The 15,600-nt window shown below is 40.1% G+C and overlaps 1 protein-coding gene across 1 annotated transcript in view; it reads right to left on the bottom strand.

Moving 5' to 3' along the window:
- Positions 1-1,144: 1,144 nt before the first annotated feature.
- Positions 1,145-15,600, bottom strand: part of itga8 (integrin, alpha 8) — a 47,162-nt gene continuing 32,706 nt past the window's right edge. Inside the window, exons 21-30 of the mRNA XM_074684277.1 lie at positions 15,126-15,218; positions 10,046-10,125; positions 9,518-9,598; positions 6,960-7,065; positions 5,581-5,739; positions 3,690-3,809; positions 3,468-3,581; positions 2,484-2,585; positions 2,272-2,394; positions 1,145-2,182 (exon numbers count right to left, since the gene is read on the bottom strand). Of these exons, the coding sequence (XP_074540378.1) occupies positions 2,093-2,182; positions 2,272-2,394; positions 2,484-2,585; positions 3,468-3,581; positions 3,690-3,809; positions 5,581-5,739; positions 6,960-7,065; positions 9,518-9,598; positions 10,046-10,125; positions 15,126-15,218 (1,068 nt within the window). The 3' untranslated portion in view covers positions 1,145-2,092. The remainder of the gene's footprint in view (positions 2,183-2,271; positions 2,395-2,483; positions 2,586-3,467; positions 3,582-3,689; positions 3,810-5,580; positions 5,740-6,959; positions 7,066-9,517; positions 9,599-10,045; positions 10,126-15,125; positions 15,219-15,600) is intronic.

Below are 15,600 nucleotides of genomic sequence, written 5' to 3'. Positions count from 1 at the left end.
GGGGTTGTTAAAAAACAAACAAACAAACAAACAAACAAACAAACAAACAAACAAACAAACAAACAAACAAACAAACAAACAAACAATTTACTGTTGCAGATTTCACCCCTTTATCATAAAGGCGTTAACATTAATATGGATGAAGGGTTAGTAGACAGCAATCTGTGCACACAGGTAGTCTAATTTTCAGCTTTAATTCAAGTATTTGAAACTTTTTTTTTTGTTAGTTTTTGGATTTCTCTAATAGGAGGAATTATTCAGTCCCTGCATGGGTTATCTGTATGCTCCATGCTGGTTTTACAACTGGATTATCACTGTGTTTGTTGTGCACATGTATAACTCCCAACAACCAAGGCCTTGACCTGTGATGGGTGACAGCAGGAAGCATAGAATCTAAGACTTTAGCGCTGAAATAATAATGAGCTTTTTTTTTTTTTTTTAGAAGTATTTGTCTCAGAATGGAAAAGATACCTAACTCACTGCTCAGCAAGATCCTTTTTTTTGACACATTAAAGCAACATTTAATGTGGGGGGATAACCACTGTGTTCATTTCAGGTTGCGTAGCACCACCAGGGGGAGCAAAAGTTCCTTCAGAAACATGAAAAGGTCTTGAGGGGGGTTGGATATTGTAAGAATTACCATGTTATAACTGTATCAAACGGTGAAATATAAATCAATGTTGCTTCCAAGATTATTATTTTTCAGACCTTGCTGAGAGGATATAATAGGGACAATGGAGTGAGGATAACTTTCGGTCATTACTGCTTTAGCTTTTTAAATTACAGTAATTATTTTATGATTATGTGCACTTTAAGTGAGGAATGCATCAACATTTTACTCTCTGATTTCAGGTTGGACTGGTGAATACAAAGTTGAGCTATTGAAACAAACATGGAGGGATGAGATAAACAATCAAACACACTGTAAGTTTGATTGAATTTATGCTGTTGATTCTCAACTTTTAACATGACTGAAATGTAGCTCATTGTCATTCATTTTGGTCATGATGCACACAGTCCCAGACAGTGTTTTTAATATCACTGTTTATTTTAGTTTATTATTGCAGCTTGTGTTTGAAGACTGATTCTTTTACTAAATTTACCCAAATAAAGGGCACAGACAATTACTGAACAAGCAGGGTGAGGTTTGGAATGTGTTTGGAATATAATCTATTTCCATACAGGTAAAATCTCTTTAGTCACTTTATATAAAAAAAAAAAAAAACTAAAAAAAAAAGAAAAGTTTTTTGCACTTCTTCATTTCCAAACTGTAGTGGTGGGTCTATGTTATAAATCATCCAAGCAATTGCTTTTATTGTTCAGCATTACTAACAACAACTAGTATACCAATAATTCATTTATATACATAAACATTGAAACATTAAGCTCTAATAAAATAATGCCAGTGTAAACAAGCTTCAGTATCACACAACGCCGAAATATTGCACATACATTCATAAATATAAACATCAACTTTGTGTTTATGCATCTGCTTGTGTGTGTTTGTGATAAAATCTGCATACAGGTGAATCAGGAAATCTACATGGTAGGATAAATTAAATCTGGGTGTAAGAACTTCATAATAGAAAACACGCATGACACAAAAGGCACCCAATAAACACACACACACGCACACATACCCACACAAATGTACAGTGCCAACACACATATGCACACACACACTGACTCTCACACACATTGAGGCGCTTGTGCATTGATCTCAAGTCTATTTGTGCCTCATTAATGCAGACACATGAAAATGTTAAACACACATTGAAAGCATACTTTTCACAATTAAGTCCATCCTGTCTTCAGTTCTGCTCTTCATCTAAAAGAAAAATCAACAGACATGTGTGTGATTTATTCTGAAGAAAGTCTTTTGGTCCCTCTTTGTTTGGTTCAAATGGCTTTCTTTGGTCCCGGTCTGTGTAGTGCTCCCGTCTTCAGTTTGTCTTTTAACCAAGACGCCAAAGACCTCCAACCAAGAAATGTAAGGTCCAAATTACAGATCGCAGATCTGGTTTGAGTCACTCAGAAGGTGCAAATCCCTCACAAACCACTGTTCTCCAATCAGGAGCTGTCACGTGTTGCCTCAAGCATCCCCTGTTTGATCAGACGTCAGATGCTCTTGGTCTGAGACGTCATCGTTTGCTGGCGGCCGTGCTCGGTCGAAGAAACCACACTGAAGGAATCACATGAAGCCATTACTGTATGATATGATTAAACTACATAATAGAGGATTGAGATGATGTATGATGGGTGGTAACTTACCTTCCACATAGCTAATGTTAGCATGGCAAGCACCAGCAGCCCCAGTAGTATGGCCAGGATGATGACCCAAAGAGGAACAGCAAATGACACATCAGGAGTCCCCCATAACACCAGTGTCCCCATCTGCAGGAGAACAGAAGGAGGCAGTTTTTGCTGAGAAATGTCTTTTGTTTTCCTTCCAGTTTTCATGTACTCCTGTCACTGCATCTTACCGAAGATGTGTGTTGTGGCAGAATGGAGGGTTGGACTTGGTATGGCATGGACATGACCATGAAGGACACAGTTGAGTTCACTATGTAAGGGTCATTACGTCTCTGTAAAATTAAAAAACAAAACAAAACAAAACATTGTAACACTCGAGCTATTTGACCCATGGCATACAGACATTTTCCTGTTGGTTCATGGATAAAGAATACGTTTTTGACAAAGAACTTTAGCAAATAAGCCACAGGCATCTCTTTAAGGCTTTGACACTGCCCTATTGGCATTTTGCTACATTCCAGTTTTTGAAATCAAACATATAAACAGATTGTGTTAGGATGTCATTCTCTGAGGGACTTACAATTGATGCCCAACATAACAGAGAACACAAAATGAAAAATCTACGCTAATCTGTGGCTGTTTCAAGTCAAGTCTACATATTTAACAACTCTCATTAGCTTGCTTATTCTCCTTTTAGATAAGTAACAGTACCTTTAGCTTGCTATTGGTAATGCAAGCTAGCAAATAGGAACATAAAATTGCTTTGTAAGCTATTCAACACTCATGTTAATAATTGTTAATTGTAGTTGTTATGTTGACTAAATAACTGTAACTTTAGCTAACTTTACATTACTAAGTTAAAACTAAGGAGCTATGTTAGCTTGCTAACAGTCATGTTAGTTAAATGACAGTATATTTATTATGCTGTTGGTTATGTTAGCTAGCAAACAGTGACATTAGAAAGTAATGTTAGCTTGTCAACACTCATGTTAGCTTGATAGTAGTTATGCTGGCTAAATAACAGTGACTTTAACTAACTTAACATTAATAACTAAGTTAACATTGAGGAGCTATGTCAGCTTGCTAACAGACTGGTATTAGAGAAGTATGAGTATTAAAATATGACAAACCAATGTAAGTAAAGTGATAACTCATCAGGCAATAAAGAATAAAATAATAAAAAGAATAAAAAGTGAGCAAGCCTTGACACTGACCTGCAGAAAAGTTTGTGCCCAGAGTCTTGAGCGGATCTTGACCACAGCACTCTGCCCCCGATCCAACCGACCAACCACACACATGATCCTCAGGCACGAGATGTTGGTGCAGTTCTGTTCAGGAAAAAAAATAACAGAAGAGAGAGATAAAAAAAACCGCTGTCTAGATAATCAGTGAGGTGATGTTTTTCCTTGGAGGATATAGATGTTTGTGTTGCTCACCAAAGTTTTATTACTGTACGTTTGAGCAGCAGTGACAGCTCTTTTGTGGCGGCGAGGGGGAGAAGTGCTTGTGTTCCTCAAGAAACCCAATAACTCAGGAGTGTCCTGGAGAGAGGAGATCTGAGACAAACAACAGGAGAGAAAATCATGAACATGTTAAACACTTATTTTTTGTTTTCTAACTTAAAATGAAAAGATAACAGAATTAACATTTTGACATCTTAGATGACCAGAACTGTTTTGTATATCTCACACAGTTAAGCTCCTTTCGTCAGGGCTGAACTGCAGAATGTATATCAGATTTAACTGATAGCCTGTAGACTTATAATGAAAACAAAATATCTTACACTTGTCAAAGCCTTTTTAAACATCAGTACAGCATAACTTTGGGTCTTTTGAGGACAAATGTGAGGCTCAGAAAGTATCCTTTTCTGGCTGTTTTGTGTGGTCTGTATTGCACATGGGCTCTGGTAGAGCCTATAAAGCCAAGAAGAGAGAGATACTGGACCTGAAGACAGAGAATGCTCATAAAAAAAAGATTTAAAAGGTGTTTTAAGAGATATAAATGAAATAAAACAAATCACCACCTGTGGAATCAAGCGTGACGTTCACGTAAAACCATCTATTGGAAGTGTGTCTTTTTAAAGAAAGATTTTATTTCACGATAATCGCTAAGGAATCATACAGTAACTATTGGACGGGGAAACCCGAATATCCTGGAGTCACAGCTGACACAGATCAGATAGAAAACAGCTGTATATCACATTTGTTTGTCATCTGGGAGTCTGGCTCAGGACAGGGGGCTTTGAAAGAAGCCAACCAGTTTTGGAAGCGCAGCGAAGCAACAGGAATTGTCTCCTTTTCTTCCAGCAACTTAATGTTTAGCAGCAGCATGGATGCAGAGAGAGGCCATGGATTACAGCAACTCAACAAACAAACTGAGGTGCATTGATAATCTTTGTTATCTCTACTAAATATAACCTTAAAATTCAGAAATTATGCAGACAATTAGCTCTAACTAAAGTAATACCATTGCTACTGGCATAAAATTGTTTGCTAATAATGGGCACAAACACACAGGAAGAAAAAATCAGACGCAGCCTTAAAAATCTGGGTCCACAGATCAAACCAGAAGTGAAAACCTGGGTGTTATCTTAGCTTCTGAACTGAATTTTAAAATTCAGATGAGGTAGCATTTTAATATTAAAGAAACACCGCAAGTATCAAACAGTGCCTCTCCTTTAAAGATGCTATGCTTTTGCTTTCTCATGCTTATACTATTGCAATGCACTTTCTCCTTGCTTCTAAAAAAACCACTAGATCAGCTTCATCTCATTCATGGTTTCAAGATATTTTGACAAAAACAGAACATATCAAACCAGTTATCTGCTATGTGGGTAGATATATAAAAAAGATGAGAAGCTGTTCTTTAACCTACAGCGGTGCAACAGAACAAAATGTATGAATACAAACATCCAGAACAACCTCCCTTAGAGTTACTCTGAAGATTGTATGCTAGATACGGGGAAATATTCCAGGTCCTATTTCGGCTAATAAGCATAATTCAGCATACCCTTAATTTTGAGCCAACTGGGAGGGCAAGTGGAAAGCAGCCAGAACAGCGGGTTCAATTATGTTTTAAATAAGCAGGTATAAATGATGGAAATGAATGGAAAGTAAGCTGCAAGCAATGCGATAAATGAAAGTCTGTCCGAGGTTTGGGTTGATTCCTTTTATGAAAGTAAAATTAGTAGTCTGCAAAACTGAGGCACATTCGTTCTCGCTACAGGCAATACTTAAAAAGACATAATTATATGTTTTTGTTGAAATTTGTTTTTGAATATTTGTCTGTGCTTGTAAACCTGTGTGTGTGTTCAGATTGTAATGTTACCTGCAGGCCGAGTGGGTTGAGGCTGGTGTTCGTCCTGCAGCTAATTGGTCCGTCAGTTTGAATCTCCATGGCATACAGCAGATTTTCGTCTCGGAAACGGGCAGGCCAGCCTACCTGGAGCTCTGCGTCCTTAATGCTGCTGGGACCAGAGTTATGGAGCTGAAGGCACAGAGAAGAAACAGAGCAAAAACAGGAGGCTGTCAGTTTTCTGCTTTCTTTTATTCTTATGAGTAGGTCTCAAGTGGCTGAGGCTATAATCAGGTTATCATAACTGAGGGATGATGACACAGAACACCTGTGTGTCAGGTTTTACTCGTGCAGCCTTCAGCCATCAGAGACTGAAATACAAGACAAGTTAAATCTCAGCATCACCTGGCTCATCATTTCACATCAAAATTAAATGAATTATGAGCTTTAATGAATCATCACTTCAAAAAATCCTCGTTTTTCTTTCTGTCTCTCTCTGAGACCCAGACACACACGCACACACACACGCATGCACATGGTCATTAACACTGACGCAAGTCATCCAAACAGGACATGATCCTTGTGCTGCAGGGCAGGAATTCTGCAAGAGGAAAAAAACTCTGTCCTTTCTAACTGGAAGCAGCTGCCAACTGGGAAAAGTACCACAAATGAAAATCATTATCAGCTGTAGGACAGACCAGACACTGCTGCACTCCGCTTCAGCGAAGCAGCCGTCCTTTTACAACAAAAAGAGATCACATGTAGGGTGCACACAGGCACATACGCCTTTTGTAAACTGTCGCCAGTCTGTCTGCTCCTCTGTTCTGTTTGTCTATACCTCTATTTGACCTTGTTTTCTTTTCTCTGTGATTATTACCGTTTACACTTTGCCCAGTTTAAGAACAATCCTTCCACCCTCCCTTCCTTCCTCCACCCTTCTTGCCTTGACCCCTACACCTTTCTCAACCAGCCCCCCTTCTTTCTTTTTCCCGCCGTAACAGTGGTAATTACTTCAGAGCTGCAGACCTTTGATCAGCCAGAACCTAATTCTTTATGGAGCTACTGTTTTTACTGTGTGTGTGTGTGTGTGTGTGTGTGTGTGTGTGTGTGTGTGTGTGTGTGTGTGTGTGTGTGTGTGTGTGTGTCTGTTACTGTTTACTTCACCTGAGAGAGCCCCCCACTAGCTGCAGCCTCATTTACAACTTCCCACACTTACTTTTCTGCTCTTTTCATCTTAACACTCAGCTCAGAGACACTCAACCAGCAACAGCAAAAACAAAACAAAACAACAAAACAACAAAACAACAAAACAACAAAACAACAGAGCCCTCAACTTTTCATCCTGTTGTCTCTCAGAGCACCTCTACCCTTCCCCATGAGTGACTGTGTTCCAGTGCAGGGTGAGCATTTACCTCGTATATGTGTGTAACCTGTGGTCCCACCTCATCCTCTTTGACAGGCTTATCCTTGGGTTCCCAGTTTGGGAATGGCAGCACCACCTGAGACGGATGAGACACCCTAAGGAGAAGAGAGAGCTTCATGACACAAGGGGCATGTACACACTGATCAATGTGGGCATTCTGTAACTCTAGCTGTGGGAGAAGGTTACTCTCTGACCCACAGTCAGTGTACACCCATCCACCAGGTTGTATCCCTCTGAACATGCAAACTTTCCTCTACTTTGCTGTGCTCTAATAATTGAATCTGTGAGAGCAATGTTTTATATTTATGTGGATCTGGAGCTCCATGTCTGCTAGGTATACAGTCTGCAGACACTTTATTAGTTACAGCTGTAAAAACTACTGGAATTCAACAAAGCCTCTCTGCTTCTCTGATTTTTCAGGCTGGTTAAATGCAACTTTTTGTTTAAAATTGAATTGAATGAATTGAAATTCAATTCATATAAATCATGCAGGCTAAAGTAAAAAATGTGAAACAATGTGACAGCTGTTTTCACATAGTTCCCTAAACATTTACCCATAAAGGAGAGAAGGAGCAAATCATAAACCCTCCCGAAAATATTGCAATTGTAAAGCTGCTCATGCAGTTGTCTTCCTTCTGACACTTCCCACAACTGCATCAAAGTTTCAAATTCGAGGTTGGTACATTTAAGTCAATCAGCTTTTGTTCTATTACATCAAAATCAATTAAAAGTACCACGTGACTTTAAATACAGAGCAAATCGGTATCATTAAACAGCCCCAAAAGCCTGTAAGTTTCACCCTTACATCTTGTACTTCTATCTTACCCCGCCCTCCTGCCAACCACTTTTAATTTTTGCACTGGTGACTGTAATGCTCTGTTACATATCTATTTAAGACGCAACATACACAAATGTGACTTTCACTTTTGAACATTTTTGGACATCTTTTCAGAGGTGGCTTTGGATTTTTGTTATTTAAAGATCTCATATTATGCAAAAATCACTTTAAGTTTTTTAGTGAAATTTGTGGGTCTTTGGCTTTCCTCCCAGCCCACAAAATGTGATATTTAATGACAAAACCTGTACTTAGTAGTGCTTGTGAATGTAAAATCGTGACCTAAAACGAGCTGTTTGGATTTTGGGGATTTGCCAACGTCAGCAATTCCCTTTTTTGACCAATCAGGAGCAAGTCTGACCTTGTTGGTCCACCGCAGCAGATACCCCCGAACCTCCTCCCCGCCAACTCCCCTCCCCGCTGCTATAGAGAAATCTTTCCAGCAGCGGGGAGGTGAATGCTGAAGTGAAGAGCAATCACTGCTCTGTTTTTGGCTGTAAACAGCCAAATAGTTCCATGCACAAGCTCCCCATCTCGGAAGAAGACAAGACTAAGTGGCCAGGGTTCAATTATGAGAGAAATGTACCAGCTATACTCAGTAAAAGTGTGCATGTGTGTGCTAGTCACTTTATGGCGACTGCTTTTCCAACTTTGGACACTACAACAGAGGGCTAGTGAATAGATTGGTCCTGAATCCAGGCACATTACCAACCATCCACCAACAAACCTCGGACCCTGGAAATGTGCGTATTTGAAATGCTGTGTGCTGTGGAGCAGATCTGAGAGCTTTTCCTCAGTGTCCCCCTGTCTCTGTGGTTAGCTTCAGGATGCTAACTTTAGCTGTGGTTAGCCTGTTGTTTTAGCCTGTAATGCTACAGTAAACGAGCACTAAATCAGACGGTTCTGAACAGAGGGGCAATGAGAGCCTGGAAACAATGCTGCTGTGCTTGATTTATTGGCTTTTTGGACCAAAACATGTTACTACCATTTAATGAAGACATCCATGATCCATATTAAACTGCAGAAAAGGAGCAGAATATGGGACCTTTAAACATCTATTCAATGGAAAAGTAAATCCAGCATTAGTAAGTCTTAGTGACAGTGACAAGAGTATCTTTCTTTGATCAGACAAACAGCACAACCAGGACAAGTGTCATGTGTGGACATCCACCGGCAAGCATTTAGATTTGACTCACAGGTAACACAACTTTGTTTAGTAAAAATCAATATGCTGGTTTTAAATCCTCGGTGGGTGAAGTGAGGTAGCTGATGCAGCACAGTTTCAAAGAAACAACACATGAACTCAAATGTCCCCATCCCTCTCATCCCAGGTCCTCTGTTTGCATGAACAACTGACCGCACTCAAACAACGCCAAGCTAGGATAAAAGCTTTGAAGTGTGCGTGCGTTTGTTTGTCTATCAGCAAGCGCACGGGGCATCTCTGAACATGTCAAATGAGCACAAGTATCCCATGTGCTTATGATTAGCTCAAATGTACCTCAAGAAGTCTCCTTTCATGACGCTTTCCATCTGTATATAAACAGACTTCACAAAGCGAAACATTACAAAAGACAGTAGGATCCTGAAAAGGCTACCAAAAAGCTTGAAACCAGATCAAGTGAAGCTTTATGATGCAGATCTGGCAACAAACAATTCGTCACTGTTTCCCGGAGAGGAAGCTGTGCTCCTACGTACAAAAATGCTTGACTCACCCTCGTAAATCAAGAAGAGCTTTGGCAGTGATGGACACGTTCAGAGTGACCAGGTTGCTGTGGGAGTTATCTTTGTTGGAGCTGTAGGGAGAAACATCGGAGAGTAAGTCATAGAGTAAAACACACTGACTCTCTGATTTAAGCTCTGTTCATAGTAGTGTAAATTTTATGGACAAGGTTTAAAAGAAAGGCTGAAATAAAGCTGCATTTCTAATTTTAGTTAGTCTGACAGAAATTTCTCATGCAGGGAGCTCTGCCAGCATTCATGTGGTGCATTGAAATCAACTAAATGGAGCAGACAGTGAACTTGTTGTGTGGAGTTTGTCTCCTCTCTGGGGCTCCTTCAGGCCCTCACTCTTCTTCTGTCCCTGTGGTTAGTTTCATCTAACCGCAGACAGCGATGTGATCAGGACAGACACAGAACTTATTTACATGGCTCACAAGACTTACAAACAGCCCTTTGTGTGTTTGATTTTGTGTGTCTGTGAGTTTCAGGGGGGTATTCGTGAGAGATGGTGGGCGTGTCACCTGTGGATCTGTAGCTCAAAACTGATCTTTGGTCCGGCATCATCCAGTCGTTGGACAGAAAACCTCAAACCAACAGACAGCTGGGCAAAAGTGTGGAGAAAGAAGGAAGAAAATAAGAACATTTAAAAAACATGTGACAGAGAAAGAAAGATGGAAAGAGCGAAAGAAAGGAGGGAAGATGGAGAGATGGAAACAAGATGCATCTGTACATCAAAGACCACATCAGGTTTGAAGTGTCCAGTAATAGACACTAAAATCCTGTTAACTACATCCGCTTGTGTTTTACATACTGCAGGCAGGAGCTGTGTGCGCGCATGTGTGTGTGTGTGTGCTCTAAATCAGAGAAGAGCCAGACTACACACACAGTCCAGTTAAGGTTCTTGTCTCTCCCCAGTTTAAATCCCCTCTCCTCCAGGCTAACAAAAAACACGTGAGGGATTTAGTTCCACATCAATGACAGCAGTGTGTGTGTGTGTGTGTGTGTTTCTACACTGTAAAACAGTATGTGTGTGCACGTGTGTGAACTGGCTCCACCATACGACAGGTCAAACACATGGTCCAAAGAGGGAAAATGACAGCATGCAGACTGGCGCTAACACTTCACAAGGCAGGCTTTTTGGGGGTCGGTCAGGGTGGGGTGCTTAACTACAAAGTCGGGTCATCTCTTTGGGACACATTACAGAGGGACTTAAGGAGAGGAGCCAGGCAGGAAAGATCTAAAGATATGCACGCCAAATGAGTTGCTCAGAGAGAGGACGTCACTATCGACGATGATGCACAGGGTCACAGACAAAGCAGGAGGGGGAAGGGCATAACATATGTCTGAAAGAGTCAACTGTGTTTTCTAAAATCCTAAGCCGTAAATGTTTTTAATCTTTAACAGACCAACAGCTGTGGTCAGCTTTAATTTATCTTGGTCACAATAGATTGAACATTTTCATGGTGGTGAAAAATGTCATAACACCCACACAAACATCAACACTATTGAAATTTTTGACTATTTGTATGCACAAGTTCTTCCAATTCATAACCATTTTGCCACAATGTGACCGATGCTTTTCTTCTGTGATGGGTTAGTGTCTTCCTCAAAGCTACAAAGCTTTACCACAAGCTGTGTATTCAGCCACATTCTGGCAAAATGAAGAGGAGGCTTATGCTGGGGTAGTGGAAGTTGAAAGTCATTACTATAGTTTTTGTCATCCAAAGAAAGCTGTTAAAGCTGAACTGCTGATAAACTTAACTATAAAAGACATTTAAATTCAGAGCCAAAGGATGTGAGTGAAAGGAATAAAACATTACTAAGAATGTTTCCAATATCTCAAAAAAAAAGACTTCTTTTTACTTGAAAATAATTCAACTGGAACCCACTCCAATAAATTTTGTGGTTTGGATTCAGTATTAGGGTACGACTCCTTTCTGGATGCCAACATGTCCAACAGCTTTGCATGTAATCTAACAGACTGTACGTAAATGCAAAATCCGATTTGTTCTGGTTTCACTTAACAGTCCCAGTTGTCATGTTCACTTTTCAGACTGAAGGAAAATAGTCTCTGTGTAAAGCAAAAGAAGCACAAGTTGGCAGTAATGTCCTTCAGGAAACCACCGGCTAACGTCTGATGGCTTTTCATTAAACAGAAATCTGCATGTAAAAGGGGCTAACATTTGAGTGGTGCACAACTTAACTGAAACTCTACTCTTTTCTAAGCTGCTTGAGGAACTGTTTAGTCAAGATTATGTAGACTGTACAAGGGGTTATGAAAACTAGAACCCTGACAGGATCCTGATGCAAAGTGAACCACCTGTTCACTATACCAGGGGTGGCCAACCAGTCAGAGACCAAGAGCCACAACAACTACCATGGTACTACAAAGAGCCACATCGCACGCGTGGCCATACAAACCCACTTCCTGTAACATGTAAACTAAATGACATAAAATGAAAATCCAAACATTTCCAATTTTCAAAGTGAGATCTATCTATCTATCTATCTATCTATCTATCTATCTATCTATCTATCTATCTATCTATCTATCTATCTATCTATCTATCTATCTATCTATCTATCTATCTATCTATCTATCTATCTATCTATCTATCTATCTATCTATCTATCCCCACTAGCGATGAGCGCATGAGGAATTGAGGAGCTCATGTCGAGAAAAGAAACTGAAACTTAAGTATCAATCTCATCACCCAGGTATTGATCAATACTGATCCCAACATTGGTATCACTATATCAATATTTCAGATTGATTGGCACACCACTACTCATAACTATATTTTTTTATGAACTGATCAAAGAGTTGCACACTGATGGCAAAGAGCCACAGGTTGTCCACCTCTGCACTTTACACTCGCCCTTGTATTAGAAACATTCATGACATTTATGCCCTCACATAGCTTTTTTTTTTGTCTGAACTTTGTAGTTGACACATCTTTTAATATAAATAAGGCATTTGTCACAATTTCAACATTGTTGCTACAATCACCACTGCTTGTGCTTTAAGTTACGAGGCAACTTATAGATGAACTTGTTAGCTTTGCTGCTGTTGCTTGGATTACAGCACAGGATGTTTTCTCCATTTTTCCCTATCAGAGTTTTGAGCCTATTAGCTCCTCTGGCTGCTCTCACATCTGTGCATCACATCAGCTGTCATTATTTCTTTAATGTCAAGAGCAGCCTGGAATAAAAACTAATGTTTTTTCCACAAGTTTACCAATTTGATTCCAACAGAAACCAGGGCTACATGAATCCAACTTTTAAGTCCCAGTACTAATACAGGTACATTAGACTTTGGTATCAACAGATACCAATGCAGATCCAATCAAATACCAGTATTGACTAACCATTCTCTATTCCTTAATGTGAAGATGAGACAAAGAATTGTGTTTCAGCAAACTGTAAAACTATTGTATTGGACTACAAATGTGTAGTAAGTAAATCTTCAGTACTAGCAGGAACTTCTATTTAACTGTAAACCGAAGCAGTAGGTAAGTGAGGGAAAATTAAACTTGCACATATTGCAAGGTTCTCTTAGAGTTGTTGGAGAAACAAATGTGAAACACCTACAAACTGCTCTAGTTATCTAACTTCATGCTATTTCAGACAAAAAAACTGCACAAGCTGACTGGTGCTGATGTTACAGTACAAACACATGGTGGTTGTAAGCACAGAGGAGCATAGAGCTGAGTTGAATAGATCTGTCCTGTGGATCGGCCTTTTGTCAACAACATCTGATCTCACTTTTTGAATCTGTATTGGACCGTTACCGATACCAGGATTGGATTGGCACATCCTTCATGCTAACAGACACTGATGCTCTTGCTACAGTGTAAACAGGCATAGGTGAAATGGACTGAACTCTTTTCCTTGAAGTTGTTTGACTTGATGTGTAATCATGTGGTCCCTGTTTTGCATTTCTTATTGATTATTGTGGAATTTGACCAATCAGAATCAAGTATTTAAAATAGCTGGGTAATTCATTGGAAATCCAGAAAGCCTAAAAACTAAGTCTCAGCATGGCATGTCCACAAACAAACTGAAACCTTATCAAGGGTTTTTGTCTTATTTTCAGTAGAAAATGTCTTTTTAGACTTAATATGAGGCACATTCAAATGACCAGTCCAGAAAAATGTCTTGTTTCAAGTTATTCAAAGACAAAAATGAGGTCTGAGTTTCTTGTAACAAGTAAAAAAGAATCTGCCAATGGAACAAGGAAAATTTGCTTGTGACTAGAATAATGTCTTGATACAAATACCTTTTCTCTTTTCCATTGGCAGATTTTATTTTTTACTTGTTACAAGCCATTCAGACCTCATTTTTGTCTTTAAATAACTTGAAACAAGACATATTTCTGGACTGGTCAGGTGAATGTGGCTTAAATCGAGTATAATAAGTCAATTTTTGTTTAAAATAAAACAAAAACACTTAATTAGATTTCATTTTTTTCCAGTAAGGCTCCCTAACATTTGTTTTTTCTTCCAGAGGCTGTACTAGCACATTGTAACACCATAGCCAACTTGTCCTGTGACTGATTTGCATTATACTGCTCACCATGAAGAAAGATGTCTGTAAACTAGAACTGAAACAGTACGCTCAACTTTGGTGAAAGAATGGTGCAGCATGATCATAACAACAAGATTCCACTGAGAGCTTGTTGGTCATGACCAAAGCTCTGACAAAACACAGTGAACTCTGCTAAATCCTAAAAGCTTACTGAGCTGAACAAGACTCAAGAAAAAGACGAACTGAAGAGAGGCAGAGATGCACAAAGACTGAAGCCAAAACCAGCTCTCCTGCAGCTATGTACTGTACCTCCTGCACTGATGACCTCCACTGAGTCTCTGCAGCTGTATGTCATGTGGCACAAGGAACGAGCTGCAGTGATGAGAACTCTTTAGTTGCACAATCTAAGCAGAGTCTGTATGGGGTACATGGAGGTATGTTCTGCATAAGCTCATGGATTCCTGAACGTCCAGCAGGGCAGGGAGAGAGTTAAATATGGGAAACATCTGGAATAGCTGGGAGGGTGCGCACACACACACACATACACACGCAGGCATATTTGAATGCTTCGTCCCTCTCACATGCCGTGTTTTGTTCTCCTCCCCCCAACTCTGAAACATGACCACATAATTGATTTATCAGAATGCCATGTGTCACCTCTGGAGCCTGAACACACCTCTGTGCTAGCCTTGACACCTTTACCCCAAATCAGGACTCTGTCTCACACACACATGCATGCGCACACTGCGGCACATGTGACATGCTTTGTGGCACACATATGTGGTAGTAGAGTTCCATGTAGGAAAGGACCACTCTTTACTTAACAAAGCCCTGACTTCCTGCATGTGTCAGCCTTCCCTGAGCTGAATGGATTATTACTTCACACTGCATACACACTCACTAAAAGAGTGTGCAGTATGGTTACGGGGTCACACTGAGGGAAAAGGGTTAAAGTGATGATCAGGGATTGTTGGAAACCATCAATCAGTGCAAATTAAGCCTGAGGAGAAACAGTCAGACCTGCGAGGTATGGACAATATTTAAGTGTGTGAGTGTTTGAATGTTTCAACTCACCTCTGTCCCTGCAACCATTGGGTTTCCAAGGTCACACACCACCAATCTGGATTCATTGACCATCTTGTACTCGCAGTTTGGCTGAGACAGAGACTGCAGAGCGGAGAAAAGGAAAGAGTGAGAGACAAAAAAAGACAAGTCTCATGAGCTGGACAATGAATCAAAAATGGATGCAAGTGACAAATCGGGAGCATTGAGAGTCAAAGGAGGAAAGAAAAGAACAACGGAGGGGAGTAAAACACCATCAAAGGGGTGAGGGAGCAAGGGAGTGAGAAAGAGAGGGAGGAAAGAAGGAGAGGAGGAGTGATGAATGCTCTGACAGTAACAACCTCATCAATCAAATAGCTCCATTACACACTCATTAGGGCACACACACACACACACACACACACACACACACACACACACACACACACACACACACACACACACACACACACACACACACACACACACAGAGCAGTTGACCCTATCC

Source organism: Halichoeres trimaculatus, unplaced genomic scaffold, assembly GCF_033239565.1.
Source record: "Halichoeres trimaculatus isolate MK-OKI-2021-1 unplaced genomic scaffold, fHalTri1.1 fHalTri1_scaffold_12, whole genome shotgun sequence".
Lineage (NCBI taxonomy): Eukaryota > Metazoa > Chordata > Actinopteri > Labriformes > Labridae > Halichoeres > Halichoeres trimaculatus.
This window is presented reverse-complemented; position numbering and strand designations above follow the sequence as displayed.